Source organism: Dermochelys coriacea, chromosome 2 (genome assembly GCF_009764565.3).
Source record: "Dermochelys coriacea isolate rDerCor1 chromosome 2, rDerCor1.pri.v4, whole genome shotgun sequence".
NCBI classification, from domain to species: domain Eukaryota; kingdom Metazoa; phylum Chordata; order Testudines; family Dermochelyidae; genus Dermochelys; species Dermochelys coriacea.
In genome coordinates, this window is record NC_050069.1 from 92,683,434 (window position 1) to 92,696,264 (window position 12,831).

At 38.2% G+C, this 12,831-nt stretch overlaps 1 protein-coding gene across 1 annotated transcript in view; it reads left to right on the top strand.

Annotated features, from left to right (window-relative positions):
- Positions 1-10,287, top strand: part of IMPA2 (inositol monophosphatase 2) — a 34,964-nt gene extending 24,677 nt beyond the window's left edge. The window contains exon 8 of the mRNA XM_038388742.2: positions 2,574-10,287. Within this exon, the coding sequence (XP_038244670.1) occupies positions 2,574-2,689 (116 nt within the window). The 3' untranslated portion in view covers positions 2,690-10,287. The remainder of the gene's footprint in view (positions 1-2,573) is intronic.
- Positions 10,288-12,831: the final 2,544 nt, after the last annotated feature.

Sequence of the window (12,831 nt, forward strand, 5' to 3'; positions counted from 1 at the left end):
GTGTGACTTTGCTATCTCTATGGTAGAGGAGAGCAGAGGTAAACTCTGCCTCCCTTAAAGAAGGCTGGGTTTACAGAAATACTTTTCTTCTTAGTCTCCCTGTGTTTTCTGCCACCAACACCAAGTTTTCTTCCTTCCTGTATTTTTTGCCATTGGTTGGCTGAGAACCTTGGCAATCTGTGTGGGCAGTGGGATGAGAGGGGGCCCTTTGGTGCTAAAGTGTCTATAACAGTAATCCAGGAGAGATTGTAGTGCCTCACTGATTCTTCTATCCCTTTGTCTCTTGGCTGCATAGTTTTCTATGAGTAAATTTTGGGGTTTGGCTCCATCCAAGGTTATTTTGAGGTGGACCATGGTGGTGCTTCTACTTGCTTTGCACTGGGGAGAGCTTTAATTTCCTCTACTGCTGTTACAATTACAGTGCCTGGTAAGCAATAGGTTAAGATAAGCTGTCTGATCCAAAGGCACTAGCAATGCAACTTCAATAAGTCAGTCAGTGGAAAGATCATAAATGATCTGGAGGATGGTGTGGATTGCACTCTCAGCAAATTTGCGGATGATACTAAACTGGGAGGAGTGGTAGATACGCTGGAGGGGAGGGATAGGATACAGAAGGACCTAGACAAATTGGAAGATTGGGCCAAAAGAAATCTAATGAGGTTCAATAAGGATAAGTGCAGGGTCCTGCACTTAGGATGGAAGAATCCAATGCACCGCTACAGACTAGGGACCGAATGGCTCGGCAGCAGTTCTGCGGAAAAGGACCTAGGGGTGACAGTGGACGAGAAGCTGGATATGAGTCAGCAGTGTGCCCTTGTTGCCAAGAAGGCCAATGGCATTTTGGGATGTATAAGTAGGGGCATAGCGAGCAGATCGAGGGACGTGATCGTTCCCCTCTATTCGACACTGGTGAGGCCTCATCTGGAGTACTGTGTCCAGTTTTGGGCCCCACACTACAAGAAGGATGTGGATAAATTGGAAAGAGTACAGCGAAGGGCAACAAAATGATTAGGGATCTAGAGCACATGACTTACGAGGAGAGGCTGAGGGAGCTGGGATTGTTTAGTCTGCAGAAGAGAAGAATGAGGGGGGATTTGATAGCTGCTTTCAACTACCTGAAAGGGGGTTTCAAAGAGGATGGCTCTAGACTGTTCTCAATGGTAGCAGATGACAGAACGAGTAATGGTCTCAAGTTGCAATGGGGGAGGTTTAGATTGGATATTAGGAAAAACTTTTTCACTAAGAGGGTGGTGAAACACTGGAATGCGTTACCTAGGGAGGTGGTAGAATCTCCTTCCTTAGAGGTTTTTAAGGTCAGGCTTGACAAAGCCCTGGCTAGGATGATTTAACTGGGACTTGGTCCTGCTTTGAGCAGGGGGTTGGACTAGATGACCTTCTGGGGTCCCTTCCAACCCTGATATTCTATGATTCTATGAAAGACATTCTAATAGAAATGCAGCTAACAAACTCTTGTTTCCTATATCAGAAACTTGCTTCCATGGACATTCCCCTACTCCCCCCCCCCCTCCAGTAGAAGTAGGAGTCCTCCAATGGTGGTTCCCATTCCGTTGTCCTTTCCATGAGTACAGGTTTCCCACAATTTTGAGTGACTTTTTTTAACATTGTCCCTGGGTGGCTATTTATGGGCTGCTTTTATAGCCTCAATATGTTTGTATTTTTTTCTCTTTTCCCTCCCAGCCCCATACAGGTCCTTCGCTTATAGTGATAATCCAGTGAAATATCTCGGGTCTGGCCCACTTGGCCCTAGGCTCTGGCTGGCTAGTTTCATCACAGTTTTGCATTTCCAGTCTAGGGCTTTCCCGAGTCAGAGGTGCTGAGAATGAATGTCTTATGTCTTTGAGTAAGCCCTTTAAAGTGTCACATTTTGAAGTATACAGCTGGCCCTGTAGAGATTATGGTGAGACTCCTAAACAGATTTCAGCAAAGATGGAGGCTTCTTGGAAAGAAAGGGCTGTCAGGGAGAGACGAGCATGCTCATCTGAATATTTATATTTGTACAGCACTTTGAAGATGTAAAGAGCCAAAATGTTAAGGATTATTATTTTTATTCATTTTTGGAGCTCACATCCCCCAAGTAGAGTGCTCTTTAGTAGTCAAGCCCAGTGGTGATCAAAGTGTGCATGACTGTGGAAAGACTTGATGTGTTAAAGAACAGTTTCCAGTTGTAGGGTATGTTTAACCCTTAAAACGAGTTATGTTGGTTCCTATTTTATCCCTTACTACCCCTAGTTTTGCAAGCAAAACATCTGGTGTTTTGTTTAAGAGAGTAAAATGGAATATATTGTGTTTATTTTTGTGTACTGAACATATGAAAACATTCATTGCTTTTTCTGTGTACTTTGGTGTTTGATAAGTCTATGGTTTCTACAACGCTTTGCTTTGCGAGACATCTCTAAATTTGAATGCCTCAACAGGGTATTCCCCCCCTAAATGTGGTTTTGACGTCGTTTCAGTATTTTTGAATCTCTCTATCTACAGCAAGGATATAATATAATATTCCACACATCACTTCTGTAGCTAAACATGGTTCTTCTTTATCCTCTTGTTCTTAGGAGGACCTCTAGATCTCATGTCATGCCGAGTGATTGCTGCTGGCACTAAAGAGATGGCCATGTTCTTAGCTCAGGAAATACAGACTATTCACTACAGACGGGATGATGAGAACTGACGGACATTAAATACTTTTACAAATAACATGGAGTTTGTCTTTCTAAACTACTTAACTTCTTTCAAGATGGGTGTCTTAGAGGATACATGATTTTAACAGCATGTTTTCTGTGCAGGTCTTCTGTGTCAAATGTTTTAAACAATTTTATTACAAGGTGGCTTCCCAACATTGTAGCACGGGAGGAGGGAGATTTTTAAAACCTCTAAGATTTGTGGCTTCTTTTTAATATGCATCTATTTCAGCAGTACCTTTTTTATATGATCACCTGTAGCGCTTGTTGCCAGATTTGAAGTTTCACATCTGTTCAGGCTGAAACGGAGTCTTTTGGAACATATTCAACTAAAAAGCAAACTTTATTTTTACAAAACACAGATCTCAGGTAAATGAGCTTTAGGATTGTAGTAGATAAGTAGTTAAAATGTGTGCCTACCGTACCCATATTCAACAGTATTTGAGAATGCAATAAAAAGTGTTATTACTCCATTTCTCTTTTCTAACTATATCATGACCATATATATGTTTACAGTGATTTACAAAGTATATAAAAGAAGGTGATTTTAGGTATTTGTTTCAAGGAAGAGTATATATTCACTTTATGAATGCAGTGGGAGTTACCTAATAATGGTTAATAACAGAGCTGCTAAAAAAAATGGAAAATATTTCATGATTTTTTTTTTTTCAAATTTTCAAATTTTTTTCCAACCAACTCTAGCTTATAGAGAATGTTAACCAATTGGGGCCAAATCTTACAGTCCTTATTGAACACTTACTGAGAGCTCAAACCTGCAAACATTTACTACCATGGAGTAGCTGTGACTGGTGGGCAGAGTGCTTACTACCATGAGTATTGAAGTCTGTAAGGACTATTCTCAATGGTAAATACTATACATGGTAGTTAGTTCTGGAGAATAGGGCCCTATGTCAAGGAACTATTGACTTCAGTGGAAGTTCTGCCCAAGAAGAAACTGCAGGATTTGGTGTTTAGGGGTAAATTGTAAAAATTGCCACCTTAGTTGTGCTTGCGAAAGAATAATTGTAAATGTAAAGTATTCATTTTGCACGTACAATTGTAGTCACCCTCAGAATATCTGGAAACCTTGTAAAGTAAATGACTAAATCTAAAAGCACAAAAATTCTGTGCAACTCTAGTTTTGTGTTTGGCACTTTTTTTTTTAAATCAAGTTGGTACTTTCTATTTTTTTTTTTTTTTAAATTATATCATCTGACACTACTGAACTTCTTAAATGTTAGTGTCCGGAAAAGAATCTGAGATTAAACATGGGGACTTACCTCTAGTTTTTCTATTGATGTTGCAAATTCAAATCTACAATTATTTTTGAATAATACAAAGAAACAAAAAGACCCACAAAATACACACAAGTCTAAATTTTTAAAATCTGTTCCTAAATTGCACATGCAGACTATGTAAATGTGCGTGTAAACTGCAATGAGAAACTGGAAATTGAATGTACAGTTATCCATTTTGCATGCACAACTGAAGAACACATTGTTAAAAATATTAGCCATTGTACATGCCTTTTTATTTTCTTCTGTGAAAAATGTTTTTCATTACGAGTATAACTTGTATACTCTATTTTTTAAAATGAGAAATGCAAAATTCTGGCTGTGGAGAGAATGGCTAAAATATAGGGCCCTGATTTAGCAAAGCATTTAAGCACATGCTTAAGTCTCATTGGCCCTGATTCTCCTCTCCATCAAAGCACACCTCAGACGCAGACGACAATGACAGATGCAGGTAGCTGGCTGTAATTCCCTGATCTCTGGCCAGTTAGCCAGGGCAGAAGACAGAGTAGGCCCCCTGCTGCTCTAGCTTCTGACACTGATTGATGTAAGCTCTGTAAATGAGCTTACACCTGCAGGGAATCAGAGGTAGTGGAGTTCAGCTCACCATTCCCCCTCTTGGTCCACCAGCCTATCCCAACAAGCTCCCTTCTTTTCCTTATGCCAGAGAGAGAGCTAGTTTAAGAGGTGTCTATACCACCTCTACCAGCTTTACATCAGTAGAGATTCCTTGTACACAGGAAGACTCTCTGGCTGGTTTAAATTCACTTTGCACCATTTACATGATGCACTTAATGGATGAAAGAATCCTGCCCACTGATTTTTCATGGCATTTGAGCACACTTAAATGCTTTGCTCAATTGGAGCCTCAGTGAGGTGGGGAGGGGAATGTCCAGAAATCCAGTCTCGGATTCACCTGTTACTGTCCTGGATAAAACAATATTTTTTAAAAATAAATAGAGAGCTTGTTCTGAGAGTTGATGAGCGCCTCAGACTCCTACTGATGTTAGTGGAGTTACAGCTGATCAGTAGCATAAGGAGAAGGCCCAGAGTTTGCAGTGCCATTGGCCACGGTGATTCCCACATTTTACTTAGAATTATTAATTAGCTGACAGTTCTTAGAAGTAAATCCTGTCCTCGGTTTTTGACTGTACCTTCCATCTTTCCTTGCTTGCTAGCTAAATCTCTCTTTTGTAGGCATATTCCTTACTGTAGACTTTCCATTCTAAAGTTTAAATTAATACTGTGTGTATAGTATGGGAGCCAAATCTTTACATGTTTAATTAGGGTTCTTTTTTTTCTTAAATAAAATAAGGTTGGTAGCTACTCTTTAACCAGCAGTTATAAAATTAGTATTTTTAACACAATGAAGATGTGAAAGGTTACAATCCATTTCACATGCTTTGCGTTGATTTTAAAACACATTTCAGGCTTTAGATAATTTTGGAGACCAGTTTCTGAAAGCAGAGGCAATATTTTAAATATGAACAAAGATGATAAGTTATAAATGATAAGTTATAAGAACAAGTGTTTCCTATCCTGAATGTCATAACCTGTGCTGGCATTTTTTCCATGTTAGTATCCTAGTGAATGTTGGTGGAGATTTCAGAAGAGAGTAAGGAGAAGCCATGGGCATCTCTGATACACCAAAGGATATTTTTGTGGTGTCATACTCTTGTGTCCCTAGTGTATTCAGGATGAAAAATAGTTTGTTTTACAAACACATAATCTAATCATCTTAATTACAGGACAGTCATTTGTAAATTTATTTAAAAATGTACTTTTAGGGGTTGAAGATGCTTTTTTCATTTCCACCCAGAAAATTATATAAATGTATTCAGCTTTTTTTTTTTTTTTGAGTTATCAGAATGTGGCTGCAATTGGATCTATGCAGGCAGATTCTGTACCTTTGCAAAGCCTTATTGAAATCATGGGTTTGCCAGCATGAATCAGGCATACGTGTTTTTCCAACTGTTGGAAAAAAATTCAAAAATGCTTGTTTTGTGCTTGGATAACTCAAAAACAACTGTTTTAAATCTCTAGGCTTTATATTATTTAATCTGAAATGAAAACCAGTGCCTTTTGCCATATAAAAATAATTTTGGTTTTGAAAAAAACAAAATTATGGACATTTTAAAACAATATATGGCATGTGCATAGAACACTCCGTTCTATTTGTAGAAACATAAAGGAAGCTAGTATGCGTCAAACATCTGCAGTTATGAATATCTTAGACCACATGTGTGTAACTGGGTAACCAAATCTTTATTTACACGGCAAGTGAGTACATGCTCTGAATAGATGATATCTTTTATTCAAGGGAGTGCTGCTCAGCATCTTATTCCTTTACTTTTCCGTCTGTCACCTGCACAATGGTTTCGAACATTTTAAATCTACTGGTTTGGTATAATAATCTGAAATAATAATGTACAATTATAAGTGCATTTTGGTGTGAACAGACAAACTACGGGAATAACAGTAAACTGCAGATAAAGTAGTCTTCCATTACATGATCACACAGCATAGGGAAATGTGATATACTGTTCACCAAATACTAAGTAACATAGAAAGGAACTCCATCTTTTTCTATAACATATAGCATATATAACAATAGTGCTGTGTATTTCTGTCATGTGGCATACTTCAGTGCATGCCCTAATGTACAGCTTTTACACATCTCCAGGTTTTGGTCTGTAACATGTTACAAACACCACAGTTTGCATGCACCAGTAATGTCAAGACTCTAATACACTACAATTAAACCTATTAAATTGGTTCCATATTTAAGATTTTCTATTGCCATTGTTCTTATAAGGAGGTGGGGCAGAAAAGCAAATAAATGCTCAAGTTTTCAATAACATATCCTTTAAAATCATCCCATCCCAGTCCACTGCAGTCAAGGAATTGCACCTGTTTACAACAGAGCATTTTTAGCCCTAGAAATACTACCGAGGTAAAACATTCATGGTGCTACAGAGGAAGTGTCTCTTATCGCTGAACAATTACTTCAGATTTAGAGTATGCAGTGCCCAGTTTACTCCAAAAGGAATATTGTTCACTTCTTAGGAGAGGCCACTGACAGTTGATAAGATCAAGATCATCATTAATGGAAACATATATCAGCAGCTGTTACAAAAATATTGTTCACTTATTTTGCTGCACTCTTTCAGTGCTGTGTATAACACTTAATGGGGTAATGTAAACCCAGTTAGTAACTCTGTTTGAAATTATTTTTAAATGTTTTTGTAACAATCTATTTTTTAATGAGAAAAGGATTATAATCTGCATTAAACATATGGTAGACAGAGTCTATTTCTCTGCTTTATGAACTCTACGTGCAAAAACATGGAAATTTAGACATACACAAAGGTTAAGTGGTTGTGGGTTTGGTGTGGGTTGTTTGTTTGTGAATGGCTTTGCTGGCAGCCAAATATCTTAGAAAAATTCAAAGAAGGATTAGTTATTGGAAAGAAGATAGCACATTCAGGCACACAGGCTAGGATAAAAATTTATAAGGGCTGTAGACAGATCCTCATGCTTCAAGGTACAAGATGATTACCATCCTGAATGCTAAAAATGTCAGGATAAAAAAGTACATAGTACTGAACTGCACAGAGTGAATTTGGGGGAAGAGTTTACACTTTCTTCCTCTAAAACTTCAAGTATTGACCTCTATCATAGACAAGATATCACAGGATCTGGACCACTGGTGTGTTCTTATTTGAGTGAGGAAAACATTTGATTTGTGAAACCTTCTCTGAGTAGTACTTGAGCCCTGGTGCTTCCAACAGACAAAAGCCGTAAGTGTACCATTGTCTCTCCTAAATAATCAAAGGTGTTAATAAACCCCTAATCAGAGGGTAAAATTTTCAAAAGTGCCTTAATGACTCAGGAGTCTAAGTCCCATTGACTTTGAATAGGACTTAGGCACCTAATTGACATAGGCACTTTTGAAAATTTTACCCTGAATGTTTATCTAGCTCTTGTTTGTTTAACACAAAAAAGTGCATCAGAAAGTGGGCACGGTTTGACAGAATAAAACACAGCATAATTTCAAGGATCGATTCTGTAATAAGCACTGACCCAAAGATCTAAAGAAATCTGTTTAGCTCATACATCAACATCTTTTACTATTACAAAATTCAGGACACATCAGTTATCCTCTGATAGTAAAAAGGTGTGGAGGAGGGGAAGTAATCAATATTGTGTATTGGCCTCTAGCCCTCCATCTCTAATTTCCAACAATGTGGTCGTATATTAGTTCTGTGCTTCTTAATCTTGTATGCTTTTAAAATAATAATGAAGATTTAAGATAAGTATATCCCTGTTCTGCCCATCATTTAGCCATTGATAATGCTAATATGTTCCTTACTGCCTGAAATACCGACATTGCTCTGGCATGTCAGAAATTCCATTTCTGGAACTCTGCATCTCCTTGAATTACTTCTTGAAATCAGGATACTTTGAAGAGTTTAAAATAATTTTTCAAAGAACTAAAATGTAATCAGATCGCGTGCCCCTTTTAACTTTTAAGCAATGTATGAGACCAAGTCTCAGAATAACAGGTAGTGAAGAGGTACCATCCATCTCTGTCAAATGTAACAAAATGTATCTTGGATATATCCCTTTCTTTTTTCCACATATTATATATACGTATATACGCATTGTGTGTCTGAGTGAGAGAGAGAGAGCATGTGAAGTTGCTGAAATTGAGACAGTGGTCTTTCTAAATACTATGGTATCAATGGTCACGTATAAATCATTAGTTGGTAGACATAATATGAACACTTACATGCTAATTTTTAAATTAATTCCGGTATGATTTGAATGCTGTCAAGAACAAACTGGTGATAGAAATATCAAATTCAATCACTTTTGTTTGACAATTGGAATAAGTAACACATTGTTCTTCTACAATACAGCTATTCTGTGGTGCCTAATGTTGCTCATGTTACTTCTTTGTTAGGCAGTATCAACAGATTATGCAGGAGTGCCTCAGTTTAGAAATCATGGCGCAAACTCATCCCTGGTATAAGTGGTCCCAACTCCACTGATGTCAATGAAGTTGAGCCCCTGGCAGTGAATTTAACCCTAACTCTCCAAAGCTATAAAAATAAGAAATAAGCTTAAAGGCTATTGATTTTTAACTAGCAGACAGTATTGTACCTAAATACTTACATTTCTTCTGTCCAGTACAAATAATGAGTGCTTGTTTCAGGTACTTAACACTTTTCAGGATCATTCCCAAAGCTTCAGACAGTTGATGTGTTAACAAGTTCCTTTGTTATATGTTTAATAAATACAATAATGAAATTGTTTTCTAATATTTTTATGATAGTTTGGAAACGTAGGCCCAGATCCCCAAGGACATTTAAGGGAAGCTAGAAGCTTAAATATCTTTGTGGATCTGGGCCCTATTGCCTGAGGCTCTCCTGCCTTGCAACTAGTGTAATCATGTACACTTGTGCAAAGTGGGTGGAAAATGCTACTAGATTAGATAGTATTTTGCACCCACTTTGCATGGACAGAATAATTACAAGAAGTGCAAGTGCACTCTAATTACAAATATTTTGGAAATTACCACACTTTGCTGCAGATTATTTGATCTGCACTGTATTCCTGTACTCCTTAACCTATTTATAAACTTTTAGGGGGAGAATGATGGGTAAATCATCAAACTTTTTAGCTGATAAAAAGGCCGGATAACATATTCACCACTATAAACAAATCAATATTTTAACATAATTTGAGCTGCTCTATTGTTACATTCTCACTACCAAAAAGATGTTTTATAGATTATAGCCATATACGGATTGCTCTTACTGTTCTTAGTTTTTTGACTGAAGACACGTCTTCATAAATATAACAGTGCTTATCTTTTCACTTTGTAGTTACGGATATTTTTAAATCACAGGAGGAAATGGTTATTGTATTAAAAACCTAAGTAGGAACTGGAAATCAAGGCCAAATTAGTGCCTGATATAAGCAGTGTACTTTCCATTGGTTTCATCGGGAGCTCCCCCTACTTATGCCAGGATTGAATTTGGGCCACTGTCTAAAATAGGAAAATGGATTTCACTTTGAAAATATGTTTATAAAAAAAGTCAGAAATGTCCATGTATTATTGAGTTTTTCTTTTCTAATGCTATGCTCTAGATATCAGATGGTATCTTTTGTTTTGTACTATACCATATATAACTGTAGTTTTTATTGTAAATGTTGTTTGTTTTGTTTTTGTAATAAATGTTAAAAGCTAATGGTTACAAAACTTACTGAATTGACCAATGTGAAAATTAGAACTACTCCAAGGAGTGGCGAAACTGTCTGTCTTTTTTTTTTGGGTTAAAATATATACATATTATATATAAATAAATATAAAATGTATATTTACAAACTGAACATGCAACACAGACTCAATTTGCTTAATTATATATACAAGCAAATTAAGTCTGTGTTGCATGTTCAGTTTGTAAACATATTTTTCTTTTGTACAAATTTCTTCTCTCACATTAGGAAATGTCTCATCTGCTAACACATGTTCAGCTGAGGTGTTGTAATCAAATCATTGCTGTAATCAGTTTTGCATTTCATAATAGGGTGGCCTATTGGCAAATCCTTTTTGGATAATAACTTAATATAGAGTAAAACTTTATATGTGAGAGAAATGATTTAAATGAAGTACATCCTAATCATACAAGAGTCTAGTTTCACTTTTGTGAAAATATGGAAACTGCCTGTAAAGTGCATTTTTCCCTGAAAAGGGACTCTCTGCAAAATATTATGGCAAGGTTTCAATATTCATTGTGTCTCACTAATTTCTATATTCCGTTTGCTCAGTTTGCAAGTAAAAATGGTTTGAACTAATGGCTGGCTCCACAAATGGATCCTGGTCTCTGACATTCAAAGGTCCTTCTCATAACACCAGTAGTAGGGATTCTGCAGGCCAAATTGCATCTTTTGTGATGTGTGTGTAACGCCATTGTTTTCCTAGTATACCTTCAGTTATGCCTCTGCAACCCCGTTATCCTTCAGAAGGTTTGCACAGGTGCAATTGAGGTCATAACTTGAATTGTCTTATAACAGAGCTCTGTCTTGAATTATTCCTCAATGAGACCAGTGACCTATAGCTTTTACTTTCAAAAGGGGGAGAAATTTATCTACCCTTGCTGCAAGAATAAGCAGAATTGGAGTGGCGCCAACCTATAGATACCAGCTTCAGACAAGCTTCACTGGGCCTGAGTGTGCAATTTAGCAGTGAGCACCTCAGCGGCAGGTGCAACAAAGTTGGATCATTTTCACCGCCTTGCAGTTTAAAAAGAGCACTCAAACAACATTTAGTCCAGTAGATGTAAATCAATGTGGATTTAGGCTAGATATACACTACACACTACTGGTGGTGGCATGTAGTGTATGTATAGCTACATGCTGCTGTGAAAAGCAGGCTGCATCCACACTGCTGTGTAGCTATGCATGTCAGTGAAAGGCTGAGGCAAAGGGGAGGCAGGAGGGAGAGGCTCCCTCCTATCAGAGCCTTTCCACACTGCTGGAGCCTTTCCCTGCTGTGGAGAAAGGCTCCAGCAATGGGGACCTGGCAGAGCCTTTCCTCCTCACTGCTGGAATTTTTTAAAGTATTTATTTATATAATGCACAGTCAACCTGTGGAACTCATTGCAGGGGATGTTATGAAGGTCAAAATTATACCTGAATTTAAAAAATGGATTAGATACGTTCATGGAGGATAGGTCCATCAATGGCTATTAGCCAAGATGGTCAGGGATGCAACCCCATGCTCTGGGTGTCCCTAAGACCATGACTGCCAGAAGCTTGGACTGGATGACAGGATGGATCACTCAATAAATTCTCCTGTTCTGCTCATTCCCTCTGAAGCCTCTGGCATCAGCCAATGTCAGACTACAGGATACTGGGTTATATGGTTATATATATATCTGACCAATATGGCCATTCTTATGTTCCCTGTTGTGGGGAAGGGCTCCAGCAAAAGGGAGGTGCCAGAGTCTTTCCCTGCAACTGGGAAATGTTACACCAGAGCCTTTTCCCATGCCCAGAGCCTTTCCTCGCTGCCTCCCCCTGATAGAGCCTTTCCCCGTGGAGAGGAAATGCTCGAGCTGCAATGTGTTTCCCTGCAGCAGGGAATGGCTCCAGTGGTGGGGAGCTGGAAGAGCCTTTCCTTCTGCTAGAGCCTTTCCCTGCAGCAGGGAAGGTGTTTTTTCCTGCAGAGGAGAAAGGGTCCAGCAGCTGGGAGGCAACAGGACACTACATGGCTAAAAATAGCAGTGGAGATGGGGAGACACAGCTTGGGTGAGTAGAGAGTGGGTAGGGTATGTACGTGCATATTAACCCACATCCTTCAAGTTTCTTTACTTGCCTAAGCCAAATAGCTACACTGCTATTTATACACGTTATGGGGGTATGGACTTTATACGCTGCCAAAAGAAGCCTGCAGTGTAGATGTACCATTAGTTCAGTTGCACCAGTACAACAATCCAAAGACTGGAGAACTCATCTTGGAAATGTTTTGTGCCAATAATACCATGAACAGCAGTGTTCTGTATTAATAACAGTGTATTGAAAAGAGCTGTGAATAAGAGAGTGCAGTAATCTGTTTTACACATTTGTTCCACTAATGTCTCACTGAACTAGTTCAGGTTTAGAAACAGATCAATACCCTCACCAAAGCAGGTATGTGTTAGCGACAAATAATATAGAAATAGAGATCAGTAATTACACAAAGCTAATTCATTACCAAGATGAATGTCACACACCAGAATCAATGCAGCTATAAGCAGGTATCTCACTACTGAGCTGCAGAAAATTGTGTC